Source organism: Opisthorchis viverrini, assembly GCF_000715545.1.
Source record: "Opisthorchis viverrini unplaced genomic scaffold opera_v5_186, whole genome shotgun sequence".
Classification (NCBI taxonomy): Eukaryota; Metazoa; Platyhelminthes; class Trematoda; order Opisthorchiida; family Opisthorchiidae; genus Opisthorchis; species Opisthorchis viverrini.
Window position 1 is genome coordinate 722,637 of NW_008751844.1, and position 14,399 is coordinate 737,035.

A 14,399-nucleotide genomic window follows, 5' to 3' on the forward strand; every position below is an offset into this window, starting at 1 on the left:
CATAGAAATTCTACACAACGAAGTGGCAACCTTGAAAACCTCGTAGCTTTTGATAAATCTATTGTATTGTGCGAATACTGAGCAATGTGTACCAATCTGTCACCCCCTGAATCTATGAGTTTGCAATTTCAGCCAATCAGAACTAACCTTGACGCTGGAACCGCCAAATCGCTAAGTCTTTAAGCCAATTGCTTGCGAGTTGGCCAGTTGGGCATTACAGCGTCTGGCCTTGGCCGGTAAGACGGCTTTCGTGTAGGACTTCGTCCACCACCTTTCCGAAGTTGGTTGATGTAGCTCTGAAGTCCACTTGTGATGTTTTCGGATTCCGTCTGTCCAAGCTCGCGTTTGTAATGCTTGCTTGGGCTGATCTCCCAATGGTGCTGTTGATGGAATTTTCGGGTTGGGGTTGTGGTCAAGTTTATGCAGAAAGAATGTGACTACCATCATAGCCTTCCGAATATTAGTTTCTGTGACTGTTAAGGGTTCATCGAAGGATCCACAAGATTTTAATAACAAATGTAAACTTATGTTGGTTTATGTGCATTGGGTGCAATGCAATGTGCAGCAGTATTTGTTCCGTCACACTCCGAACATGCATGAGGTGTTTTCTGTTATGTATTCTCCGAATACTTACATGGCTTCTACACGCGCATAGTGCGAGTGTTGTTGACACACATCAGTGATACCTAAAGGGCTATACGGTCGGTAATGAGTTATTTTTATTACATTTTTATTTGCATAAGAGGAAACAACGAGAAACCTTTGTGAGGTTATGATACCGGAGTATTTCCAGAGGTGTTCTCTCTTTCAGGGGACAGAATCTGCAATTCTGATGACAGGATTTGTTTTGAGCCTGACAGGGCCAAATGAATTCTGTATAGTGCTTTGCCCAGCTGACATGAGATGTACCCTTGTATTCCCTAGGAAGTCTGTTGCTCTAATCACGAGCCGAAATCCTCTGACTTCCACTGAGCAGACGTGCAGTCGTGCAATGGTACACGTTAAACTGTTGCTCCATCCGCGTGTTACGATGCTCTAGTCGATTTCTTTTTCGCAGGAAACTGCCAAGCGGTGTTCGATGCTTATGTCGACGTAGTGCTCCTCTGCCGAATTTTTCCCGTCGGTCCCTCCCGTGTGAATTCCTGGAGCTTACGCTTTTGGTGTTATGCATGGCACTAACAATCAAAAGGTTTATGACTCACTAAACACCACTCTGATGGCCACCCAATGTAAAAAAATAGTTAGAGGCTTGCAGCACGACCATGGCGCCAAATGTTCGAGGAAGAGAGAATGCGAAATACGACTGTGGTACTAATATGTATTTAACCGCCGGATGTGGTTAGCTGCATGTATGGAACAAACTGTGACCAAGCGATGTGCCACAAAAACGTGAGGTTCAGATCGAGGCTGGGGGCACGTTAAAATAAAGATATAGAGGATTTCAGTCTTGTAAGACCGTAAACACATGTACCCCACACAGTTTTCAAGGTCAAAGGATCGTTCCGCCTGGTCGTTTTGATCGTGGATTAAACAAGGGTAATTGGATATGGGCCACACCTCTCTTCGGACAGAACTCTAAAAACGTTGATAGACGAACTGATTGCCGTAGCCAGACATTATGTTTTCCGAAATTCCAAGGCGACCAAGTGTTCGTTTGGGTTTCAGGACTCTAGTGTTAGTTGTGATATTTTGCACTAGAAGAACTTCCGGCCACCTACGTAGACGTCGACTGAGAACAACTGTTGCCATTCACTGGACTTGCATAGTCGATATGATGAGTCGATGTTTCAGTCGGATTCGGCTGTGAACTTGGATGAGTTTTCACGAGTAACTAACTGCGTCGCCACACTGCAGTCAAGATTTGAGACCTGTCCATTCTGAGAGTCAATCGTCTACCAACCGGGCGAATGTCATTCCGTTTATTGCCGGATATCTCCTGTGAAACTGCTTCAGCAGGTCTTGCTACCTCATATGGGTCAAAAGTTTTTCGAGCAGCTAAATGTAGGTACAAAATAATACGAGCGTGTCACTCCGCTCGATCTAGAGCCCCAAATCATCTCACACTGGCAGGCACCCTGCCATTGACTAAGACCTGTTGTAGCACAGGATTCCCACAGGTCCGTCACAAGTGACTGTACCTTGCCCTAATGTGACGGTTCGTGTGCTCCCGTGACCCATTGAGTTATAGTGGGTGGTGTCCATGCAACACTCACGGGTGCCTTATCAGGTTGTTCAGGGGTTAGCGAACCCGACTCCACCTGTCTAGGCCTTGGCAACCTGGAAGTATTTCAGCCCTCGGGCTTCCATTGGGTGGCGTGGTAGCTAGGCACCAAAAAGGAGATACAGCTGGACGACTTTTTCAAGGGTTAGAAATCTGACCAACACAGTATCCTGGCCTCCATGTTGTGGGTCTACATATGTGTTGTGACTTGTTCCCTGAAATTGTTGATGCGCCCGCGGTCGGACTTTCGAGTCAGAGACTTCGGTCCACCACTACCATCATCATGGATAGTATTACATCAGTGTTCACTACTTTGGTCGAGAACCCTAATCTTCCTCCTGTCTAGTTCAGGTTGTTCTGGCAGTATCCCAGCCCATGTACAACTAACAATACTTTCATGCCATATCGGCCGTCGCGTGATATCATTGGCTGGTCCTCATTACTCGTCGCATACAGAAGGGCGGGTAGGCGAAAACAGGCCACTGCGGATGCCCCCTTCTTCTACGTACTTTTTATTCCCCCTTCCTCACCCCATTAATAACCTCTTTGTGTGCCCATCAGTTGAGACTAGCCTAGTTTGCATTGCAATGGTTTTGGTCGCAACATCTACGCATCAGTCACCACTGACAGTCTCAGTCATCTAGAAATCCATCGTCGAGCCTCGATGCCCCGTCTTTCTGACTGGTTTCAATGTACGCTCGCATAGGCAAGCAGGACAACAAGCTGAACCCGCTCTCACACTAGACTCGATTGGCTTTGATGTATGCTGTGTATCATGAAGAAGACTTCAAGATGCATGCACAGTGGTTGAGCTAACTGCCCCATTGCTCTTCACTTCCAGCTGCGCAACTCCTACAACCCACAGGCTGATGTCACAGGATGTGCAGGGGTCAGTATCGTTCATAGTCGTAGTGCATATGCTATTACACAATCCAAATAATTCTGACTCACGATTTGGCATGCGCTTCACAAAATGTAAAGTGTAAGACTTCGTGGACTCAAACCCTTACCTCATGCTTACGAATGAGCCGATTAAGGTAGCAGCCAAAGTTATCTACCCAGGCGGCTGTATCAGTCGCGGTAGTTGTGAGAAAGATGATGTCTCCATCCGGATTGAGAAGGCCAGAACAGCTTTCGTTAACGTGCATCACTTGTGGCGCAGAAATTCGGCCGTTTGGTACTGAGGACGTAAAAAAACTGTTTGACCGTTGGTGTCTTCGGAGCATTGCGCGAGTCTGGTGGGAATACTGGATCAGTGATGCTAAAGTACGTCGGATAGTTTTCTGAGGAAGTAACTCGCCCAAGATAGACTGATTACACTACATAGGTTGCGTTGATTTGGTGCGTGCTCCGTATGAGAAAGGAACTCGCCCAAGATAGACTGATTACACTACATAGGTTGCGCTGATTTGGTGACGTGCTCCGTACGCCAGTCGATCGAATTCCTCGAGGGGCTCTTTTCGTACAATCACGTAAAGCGTGGAAACGATCCGGGGAAGGTCAGACAATGACTTGGCAGCAAAGTACGAAACACGTTGCCAGAAACCTCAGCTGCGCTAGTCATTGTCGTCCTTGGATGGGGGCCCCGGGACGGGACACTAATGGTTAGAGACATTGTCAGAAGTGGCTGAGTCGTCCAGTCAATTGCGATCATGCATGCATGCAATTGCATCGCTCCTCTCCCAATATTCCCTGTTAAAAGTCAACTGACTTGGTGTCTTCTACGCATCTGTTTTATCAGCTACATCCTGCAATGCGCAGCTACCTCCTGCAATGCGCAGCTATCTGCCCCACCTTCCCAAATCATCGGTAAACGAAACTGTGGCAGCTAAGATCACTGTAGGGCAAGTACGCGGCTCTTACAGCTGATGATGATGATGATGACCTGGAGGAATGCTCCCTGCTTGGCTGGGTACCCGTTGATAGTTACCTCTGTGCAGTTTATCTGGCAACGTCCGTGGATGCGTCTTACAGCGGGAAGGGGGTCGCATCTCCGTATGCACCAAACGGCTGTAGCCCTGACACCATCTAAGAGAAGTTTAATGACGCCTTGAGTACCCTTCCGCGGAAGGCTCAAAGCTCACATCGTTATGGTTAACTGAGATCGTAATGCACAAGTCGGCAGGCTTAGCGCATCTGAGATTCAGTTGGGTGGTCAACATGGATCGGACCTGATTGGACAATGGCAGGCGAGTGTTTCGGCTATGTGTTGACCGCAGTATGTTTTTGTGCAGTACTAGCTTCTGAAGTAACCGAACTCATCTGGCCATGTGATGTCTTTCAACAGCGTGCGACCCACGCATTCAAATCGATCACGTCGCCAGCAGTTACTGATGGCGTGGATCATTAGCTAGCTGCCGCTCATTTTTGAACACAGTGGATTCCGGCCACAAGCCCGTCCGGATTCGGTTTTATGTTTTCCAGGGCCGGTTAAGCTGTGGACAAATCGCTTAGCAACTGGGAGACCGGCAGATCCCAATGGTAGACGAATTAATCAGAAACGCCTTCTGGGCTCTTCACCATCCGGTGTAAATTAGTGCAGGAACGAGATAGCCGCATCTCTGTACAGTACCAAGAGTTTTGCCTGTATCATGACACCACCAGGTCCGCTCAGACACGGAATATCTGACAGAATTGTAGTGCTGAAATATTCCCGCCGCTTCCGGACATAATTCTGCCCGACGAATTATCAAACGTCAAGTGAAAGTGATCGTTTGCGCCGACCATCTAGCCTGATGGACTCGAAAGTTCGAGAAAATGGGAGAGAGCTCGAAAACCGAGAATGCCAAGAGATTATTTCAGTTAATCTGTGTGGCCGGCCCACGGTAGCCACCTGCGGCGAAACCATCAAGGGTCAAAGTGCCTTTTCACTAGGGAAGGACGTCTCGACAACCGAGGCAAGCACTTTGGGCAGCAATTCCTAAGGCCTCCTGCCCACTCAATCAGGTCCATGAACTGAAGCAGAATCCTGACGGCCTCGGAGGCTTATGACTATGTTATCTCAAAGACCGCTGAGTTCCTCTTCCAGGTGACCTCCCACTCCAAATGTTCAAAGATGAGAGTGAAACCCTCAGTCAGCGCTCACCTGATCTGTCTGTCTGCGTTTGGGAAAAGTCGATTGTCCCAGACAACTTGAGAGAAACCGCGATTGTGCCCACTAAAAAAACGGGTCCGTGATGAGGGTGGTAATCGCCGGAAGACCAGAACGGTTATTACGAGAGTCTTGGCCTCATTTGTGCTTCGTCGTCTTATGATGGCTCGTGAAACAATGACTCGAGAGCAACAAGCGGGATTCTGGCCTGATGGGTATTGTGTTGACCAACTTTCACACTCCAGGTGCTAGAACAACACCATACGTATATATGGTCTATAATTTTAGTATTCCTAGGTTTCTAAGGCGTGTTGGCTTATTCTCCTTAACAGTTTCCCAGCAATCAATGCCCCAAAAGTTTGCGAACGTAATAAGTTTTTTGTATCCTCAGATTTTTTGGTGTGTGGGCGTATACGGTGAGTTCCCCAAAATCGCCCGTACATAGAGTTTTGTCCGCTAAGGGTGCTCAATCTATTTAATTTTATTTAGTCTTGCTATCTCCGAGGTGATGAGCGGAATTCTTGGAGCCCCCTAAGACCCTGGAGTTCAAATAGCTGCTGACGAAAACCCTGTCGATCTTGAATGCACAAACGAGGAGAAGTTAGTTTTCTTTGGGCTCTAAGTGATCTAAGTCACCCCGTGTGCAGCATGCACTTTGCACCCACGAAGTGTGAGGCCATACCTCTGGACACGCAGTCACTGAAACAAAATAAAGATACATCGTTCAGCTGTAGCACCCCTTCGGTGCCTAGCTGCCATGCCACCCAAAGGAAGCACGAGGGCTGGGGTAGTGCCAGGTCGCCCAAGCGTAGATGGGAAAAGTCGGGATGCAGAGGTCGAGCTCGAACGACGAACCTTTTGGTCAGTAAATTCGCGCTCTAACCACTGAGCCATCTTACAGTCGCTGAACACGCCACTCACAATCCAAAGGGAGACACTTGAAGCTGAGAAGCGTTTTACATATCGTGGAAGTTGTATTAGTTGCGATTGTAGCGTGAAGAATTAGGTTGCTAATTTGGGATACTTATGGGAATACCTTTGAATCCCAAGGGTGTGTGTACCAGACTACAGTACGACCTATTTTGTTGTACGGCCGTGGGACGTCCCCTCTGCGAGCAGCGGAACTGAGACGTCTTCAGGCGTCTCAGAAGCATAGACGGTGTTGTCTGGTGTCGACAGCGAGATAACTGAAAAATGAGTGTTTGGTTCGGGGAATTCCATTGAAGAGTGTGTCCAGCACCAGAATCTGCGTTGGTTAGGCCGTCCATTGTGAATGCCGAGCCATCGTTTGCCGTACTCAGAGTAGAGCAACCATGGAGATGGCCAACGTTTGATCTGGCAGAGTGCTTTCAAAGATATTTCAAAAGTCTGGGTGCTGTCGGTGTGATTATCCTTCCGGAATGGCATCCGCGTGATCTCTTCGCGCATAGTTTTATTGCAAATGATGGAGTCAGCCGCCATCAGGCAACTTTTGTCAAACCTCATATGCAGTGCGTGCCGCAGTGCGTATAGATTTGGAAAATCGAGTCGACTGGAAGGCTTCTCGCTCATGCGCGATTTACTTTGAACCCACTCGGTTATGCCAGTTCTTGAATTTTCCTAAGAAGTTTGGGTTTAACCAGTACCTAAACGAAATCTTCTGGACTTGATGGCACGGGCTACTTACGAATAGTTTCGTAATGTCTTTTTCCCGATAACGCACTTGCGGAGCGACTTGGGAGTGGAACATTCTGTTGTCGGCTGTGAAGCCCGTCGGATTCGATGAATGCTCGGTGTTATTCCAATTGAAGGCAGCTTTCTGTTTTCAGAGGCGTTTGGTCTGACTTCCTCTTTGGTGTAATCTTCCGTACCGTTGACAGCGATTCCCATCTCTTCCAGATAATGTCAAACAAACTTCTCTTCGGCAAAGAGTTGGCCTCTTACGATGACGAGGATTTGGATGAACTATTGTCCAAATTGACTGAAGAGGAAATCCAACAGTTGAACGATGACTTGGATCCCGACAATACGCTTCTACCTCCTTCACAGCGCTGTCGTGACCAGACCACTAAAGCACCTACCGGGCCGTTTAATCGGGAGAAACTCCTCAAGTATGTCTGCCGTTAAGCCACCTTCCTAACATCTGTTAACACGAGAATATTTGTTACTTTTTTTAAAAGTTTGAAACCTGGACCATCAGGAGAAGTTGATTAATTTCAGTGCTCGTTGGTGATATGGTACTTATTTTGCTGTGCTAAAATCCCCAGTCAGGGTGAATTAATAATACTCGGCCAGCTGTAACACCCTTCTGGCGCCTAACTGCGATGCTAAAGGAAGCCACGAGGGTTGAGATACTGTCAGGTTGCTTAAGCCTAGAAAGGAGCAGTCGAGATGTTAAGGTTGGGTTCGAACCACTGACCTTCCGGTCAGTAGATTTGTGCTTTAACTACTGAGCTATGGTCTGCCTGCATCAGTAACTGCGGGCATACGTGTACTCTTGTGAACGAACGAATGACACTCACAAACCGTCATGCACAATTGAAAAAGCGTTAGCCAGGTTATAATTTCTATGCCTTCATTCCGTCACGTCGGTTACTTATTTTATTGCCTCCCAGGACGATGTCTGTACGACACTACCTACACTTGGTTGCAATACATAGCCGCTAGTTGATTTAAGTGTCGTTTTTACTGACAGTTTTTAACCAGTTTGTCTGTCAGGAAGTGGTGTTACCACCATGCCCCCTTCAAGTGAACCCCATGTAAGCGAATGACTTCTTTGCACATTTTGAACTCCGTTGGAAAGTCCATCCCACACGAAATAGCGCTTCACAATACATCTAGGTATCCAAGCAGCATCAATTTTGCTGATCCAAAAGTGACCAATATGGCTCCAACGCAGCATAGAACCTAAATTATTCAACTGACCAGATAGACTGGATAAAAACTCCAGAGCCTGGCGGGTTTCACAAGACAACAGTCACTTAGTGAAGAGGACATCTGTATTAAAATTAGTCTTTATCGGATTGAAACAAGCCACTCCTGACGGACGGTAAGTTGAACTCATGAGCGCGCCGTGCTGTTTTTCTAGCATCTAGTTATTCATATCCCCGTAGAAGTTTGTTAGACCATGGATTATTTCGGATTATTTGAGTCCCAATCCCCGGAGTAACAACGACAACTGTTTTGTCAACCCACACCTGGTGTAGTAGCGTGACAAATCGTCTGACTAAATGCGAGATATGAAACCGCTATTTGGTATACTTGCTTGCGTACTCATCTTTGCAAATTCATGTTAGAAACTGTATGGGTTACCGCAACTTTCATGCGAGCACTTCTTAACTAACTATGTCGCAAGAGGCACTAATCCGTCAGCTTAGCCTGACCTGAGAATTATGAGTCTGGAGAGACCTACAAGAACTCTGAAGATGCGGTGAGAGAAAATGGGGTGAAAACACCAAAGCGCAGTGGTGCCGTAATCATTGCGGGCGAGTTTTCACGCTTTATTCGTCCTGGCGAATCAGGTCTGAGGCTAATATACTCCCAATGGCAATAACCAAGTGAGAAGCTGGGAACATAGAATACGTTTTCGACTTGGTGGTCGAGAGGACAGAGTTCTACCGGGCTGGGAAACGACTTCGGTGGTCCCGTAGATATTTTCGGGTGGGCGGGAGTAATTGAATTGCCGTGCCATGATACTTATGGTAATCTAGCGCTAAGAAGATTCCATTTCTGTACGTAAACTGCTCATACGGTTGCGGATGATAGTTTTGTTTATCTTGGAACTCATCAGATAGATGCAGTCCCCGAGTTTTTGTCACCTTATGTCCTACTCGAACCCGAATCGGACAGAAGTCGCTAAATAATCTTACTTGCCTAGTAGTTTGATTCAACCGAACCCAGTTGAAGAAGACTACCGTAAACGAGAGATCCAGCTGGATTCAACCGAGTCTCCTGGCAAATAGGTATCGTCGTACGATCACGGAGAAAGAAGGGCTTGTTACTAATGCTGGGAGGTTATGTACGTCGCATTGTAGTGATCCTACCAGGAGAGGACAACACCCGGAAAGTGCCTTTCGGTCTTTTCTTGGGAGTGACCTACCTTCCGGAGGGAAGAAAGGATTTTATCCTGAATCGTGACATCTCCGATAGCTCTCAAACACCACTGATTTGGGTGGTCATATTTTTGACCATATTGCATTGAACTGTTAATGTTAGCCAGTGACTATCTAAGAATTTCGAAACTTGACGTCTAACGGCTAAGGAACTGTGTTTATGTTTTCGCCAAATATTACTGATTCTCGCGTTTAGGTTCCAAAGCATTTGTTGCACGTGACCTGTACCTGCATTAGGCCAAAAGGTTTTTTGTTTTGGAACATTGTATCTAACCAGACATAAATCAATTTACCCTGTTTCTGTGCACGAGCAGTGCTCAGCTATGGACCCAGGGTACGTTGGTACCAACTGTTACACCGGGAGGGGGGTAGGGGAAAATGACATGGGACATAGTACTCATTGAGGGCACGGGCTCAAACACTTCAGTATGACAGAATAGATCTGCTTGCTTTCGTACTACTGGCATCTCATAGTGGCTATCACCTGAGAAAGCCTAATTATCGGGCTAGGTCAGGGCTTTGTCACATCTATGGTCAATCTCATCTTTCGTAGCTGTAAGTGGATCTTCTGTGCAAATCTTTTAAAAAGGAAAGGGAAACTTTGTAGACGGCGCGATAACTGATGTCTCAGCCAACCAATTGTAGTCTTTATCAGGAATGCTATCGTGGAGTCTAAAACAGCGATAAGATGGCCTTTAACTAGGTTATCGTGTCAAGCACATCTAGAGGTCAACCACTGTGCAGCAGGTACACGGTTTTTTTGAAAAAAATTTTAGAGGCCAACTTAGGACACCTTCATGCGGTTTGTATTATCATGTATATTTATGTTTGCAAGGTAGAGAGACTTTGATTTTGTTCTGTCCTAACTGTATCATTTTATTCCGGAAAGGTGTCCTGTGCCCTTGGCACTTACGAATAAGCGATATTCAAATGAGAGGAGGGTCGACACTTTCGATTAACACAGCTATGATCCTTGCTTAGGAGAACAGCTCCGGCGCAGAAGCGTTCCTCGTAATTGCGCCGGCTTAGTCTGCTTTAGCAAAGCAGATGATATGCTTATCTGCTAGGATTCCTGGGACAAATACTCAGACATTATCGACTGTGCTTTACGTCCACATTATTTGATGTTGCAGTTTGTTTGGCCAGTGCAAATAAAATCGCAGTCATTACGATTCAACTGATAGATACACTTCAAGATATTCTCTTCAGGCAGCCTATTTTCGCTCCAAATGGAGCGTTTCCCCAGAATACTACCTATCTTGAAATAGGTCCAATGATCGTATGCTCTTAGGGTTTCCTGGTGCCCTCTGTGAATGGGACCGTTTCATGAGCGTCCAGGACACGATCGCCGGTAAAGTACACCTGTCCGACATAACGTCAGTTTGCAAATTCAATGCTTCCCAGAAATCAGGATACGAATCCCAAGACCGCCGTACATACAGGCGAAAACACACGGCTACGTAAAGTGGTTGAAACTATCCCAAGCGGAACTCTGCATGTTTGTTATCCAGTCAACAGCCGTTTCTGTAACAAAGGAACTGAACCTTATCGCAATGCGATGCGTACCTCAGCAATCCCTTGAGCTGTACTGAGCTCGAGGTGCAGGCCTATTGACCGGAAGGTTCCCCAACTCCTCGACCGCTCCTGGCAGTAGCTCAGCCCTCGTGCCTCCTTCGGCTGGCATTCTAGTTAAGGGCCAAAAGGCTGTTGGCACTGAATTTTGTTACTGGAGAACGCCCATACGATATTTACAAGATCTACCAGTTTGGTCAGTGGGCACATGTCTGATAGAGACTTTTTTGTCCTCTAGGTTGAGAGTTGGAACAAGTTTTGCAACCTGTCCCCTAAAAGTTTGACTGCTGTGATAGCCTCACATCGACCACCAATGTCTTGCGGTCAGGCCTCTTTGGTCAAAGTCGTTGGTTGAGGGTCCCGTTTGTCCTCCTGTCTAGGTTAGGGCACCCTGACAGTGTCTCACCCTACATACAACGATGAAGTACACGATCACATGTACCTTCATGCTACATAGGTCACATCGACCACCAATGTCTTGCGGTCAGGCCTCTTTGGTCAAAGTCGTTGGTTGAGGGTCCCGTTTGTCCTCCTGTCTAGGTTAGGGCACCCTGACAGTGTCTCACCCTACATACAACGATGAAGTACATGAACACGTGTACCTTCATGCTACATAGGCCGTCGCGTGGTGCTACTAATTGGGCCGCGTTGTTCGATGCGTACAGTACACAGCAATGAGGATAAGCAGTGACATGGGGCTGCTGATGTCGCCCCCTCTAACCCCGCTTAATGATCACTCTTCCGTAGAGTCCAGCCGTAGGTTCGTCAGTCAGACATCAACGTTGCTCACATCCGCTGCTCCACATTCATTAATCCTAACACGTTCCAGAGTAATTATTGCAACTTTGAATGCTCAAGCTCTTCAGCGGGTTTGCCGATAAGCCTCTCTTTCGCAGACTCTTGGTACGTCATCAGTAGACGTTTGTTGCATTTCTGCAGCCCGCTATCTGGACGGTATCGATCGCAAACTTCAGGTTGTTCTTGTAGCTCTTAGCTCCTTAGGTGAGAATTTTGCTTGCTCAATTAAATACCTTAACCTATGTGCCGTTACGTCTGTCCACTTCCCCGGGGATCCCTATTCGTCGAAGTAAAAACCGCTCCTTGTTCATAGTTTTTGTCAACTTATCAAAGAGCTGCAGCTCCCATTCTCCGAAAACTACTTCCTACCGAGAAATAACCGCTATCTTGCCCCGGTATGGTCCTAACTGATGAAACTTTGAACATGCAAGTCGGGTACCTCAGTCCATTCAAGAAACGACTGCATGGTGTATTTAGTTTAGACCCCACGCGTAATGAATATGGTGAACAGTTCTCACAACCTTGTGCAATGACCAGTAGTCGTTTTTTTAGCAGCGCTGAGTTTAGACAGCAATATCGATGTCGACACTAATGCTTCACTGCTGTGCAAGCACAAAGTTTTTTAGTTATAATTAAAGCCTTAAAGTGATAAGAAAAAAGTGGTTGAGGGTGGGACCTGGAGCTGGCTTACCGTAAGCATTCTCCAAGCGCTCCAGCAACTAATCTGGGGAAAAACTGACAGCACAGGCATTAGTTAACCGCCATCCTCGCTGTGAGTTGTGCGTAATTTTTGCTGGTGAAGCACTCGAGACTCGGCTTTAAGTTACGGGGAACATGCATTGTGTTGTAATTCATCTTCGAAATCATCTTAACAAAATAGACGAGTCGGTCGTCGTCTGCCTTTCTGTGTGTCTGGTTTCATTGATTAGGAACAATATTTGCCTTTGCTTGCCCGTTTTGGTTTGTACAGGAACCTCACGTGAATCCTAGCTTAATCTTTCGTTTGTGATGTTCGATTCTCCAATTTTGGGTTCAAGTAGAACATAAGGTTGACGGAAACTCAGGGACTGTGCCTTCCTGATGAGCCCGAGTAGGGACCGGTGATCTGGTCCCGAAAAGTTTTCAGCAACCGTGTCGGTGGTGTATTACGTCTATACAATCTGGAAAGAAACTGACAGCACGGACACCACTGACATAAATCAATCGCCATTTCTTACAATTTCTTCATCCGAGCGCAGGGTGTGTCATGGTATGTGTGGAGGGTGTCACGGAGGTCCCATCCTAGAAGACGGACGCGGTTGTGTTACTTCTCAATATCTGTGAAGTCATATGAAGCACGTAATCGTTGGCTACGTGTAGAGGCTCAATAGTCGACTGCTGGAATACACATACTGAGTTGATGTAAATTTTCACTGAACTTACGGAGTAAATCTAAGAAGCAAATTTATGGGTTAGCATTTAAAATGCTCTATGAGCCATGGTACAAACCGCCATGTGATGCTTTGAAATCATCCTCTTCGTCCTCTTCTAAATAGGACGAGATCACAACCTATGAACCTGACGCTTAAAATCTGGTATGGTCCATTCCCTATTGTGTAGCTACTAATCACTGAAGATCAAAACTGTCACCGACACTTCTTTTTTGGTTCAGTTGGTGGTCCACCTCTGGGCGGAGTAGCTCAGTGGTTACAGCACGAATTTACTGACAGTAAGGTTCGCGGTTCGAAGCCGACCTCTGCATCTCGACTTCCCCTGTCGAGGCTTGGGCAACCTGGCAGTATCCCAGCCCTCGTTCTCCCTTTGGGCGTCATGGCAGCTAGGCACCGAAAGGATGTTATCCACACCTGATGGGATTACTCGATAGCATCGTCGGTCTGAGACAACACAGTTCGGTTTGATTCGTGATTAGTGTCTTCACAATCTGTTATCAGTCGATAACATTGTATCATCCCGGTGGTGATCTAAACCCATACACCTAGAAGTTCATGAATAGTGGAAGTTTGCTAGTTAAGAAAATCCACCCCCAAGCAGCGTAGTATCTGTCTGAGAGGCAGTTTTCAGCTTCTGGGTTGTTTTTTGATGTTCTTTGTGTGGTTTAATGGGATGGCGCTCATTTTTACGCCTCGAACGATACGAAAATGCTCCCAATCGCGGATTGATCCTTATTGAAGGGTTTTACCTTACATGGAATCATGTGTACGCACCATCCAAGGAAGACATTCGAAGGTGTGTCACCTTACACATTTCCCGTTCAGAGGCAAGCTACTGTTGTACACGTCTACAGAATCATGTCTGGTCTACAATTAGGCTGCGATTGGCTCCGCACGTAAGTGTGATTTCACCAGAATCAGTCATCCATATTTATATCTCGTTGGCCGGTGTGCATAGAACGAGTATCGATCCGAGGCGAGGCACGTCAAACAGAGTGGTAGTGGTATGAAACGAGGTCACACTCGTCTGTTTTAGTCAGTTGTTTTTCTACCGGTACAGTCCTTGTTTACCTATGATTCAGGTGTTGTGCAACTCTCAACTGATTACTCAGTTTCTCGCTCGGTATTTCCGGCCAGTGCACCAGGGCTAAATAACTGGTCAGCCAATCTACACAGTCGGTATTGTGCGTACATCC

General features: G+C 46.7%; 1 protein-coding gene across 1 annotated transcript in view; it reads left to right on the top strand.

Annotated features, from left to right (window-relative positions):
- Positions 1-201: 201 nt before the first annotated feature.
- The window catches only part of T265_07818 (hypothetical protein), a gene marked incomplete at both ends in the record, with an annotated part of 41,565 nt that continues 27,367 nt past the window's right edge, over positions 202-14,399 (top strand). The window contains 2 exons of the mRNA XM_009173447.1: positions 202-236; positions 7,191-7,402. Coding sequence (XP_009171711.1) covers positions 7,194-7,402 — 209 coding nt within the window. The remainder of the gene's footprint in view (positions 237-7,190; positions 7,403-14,399) is intronic.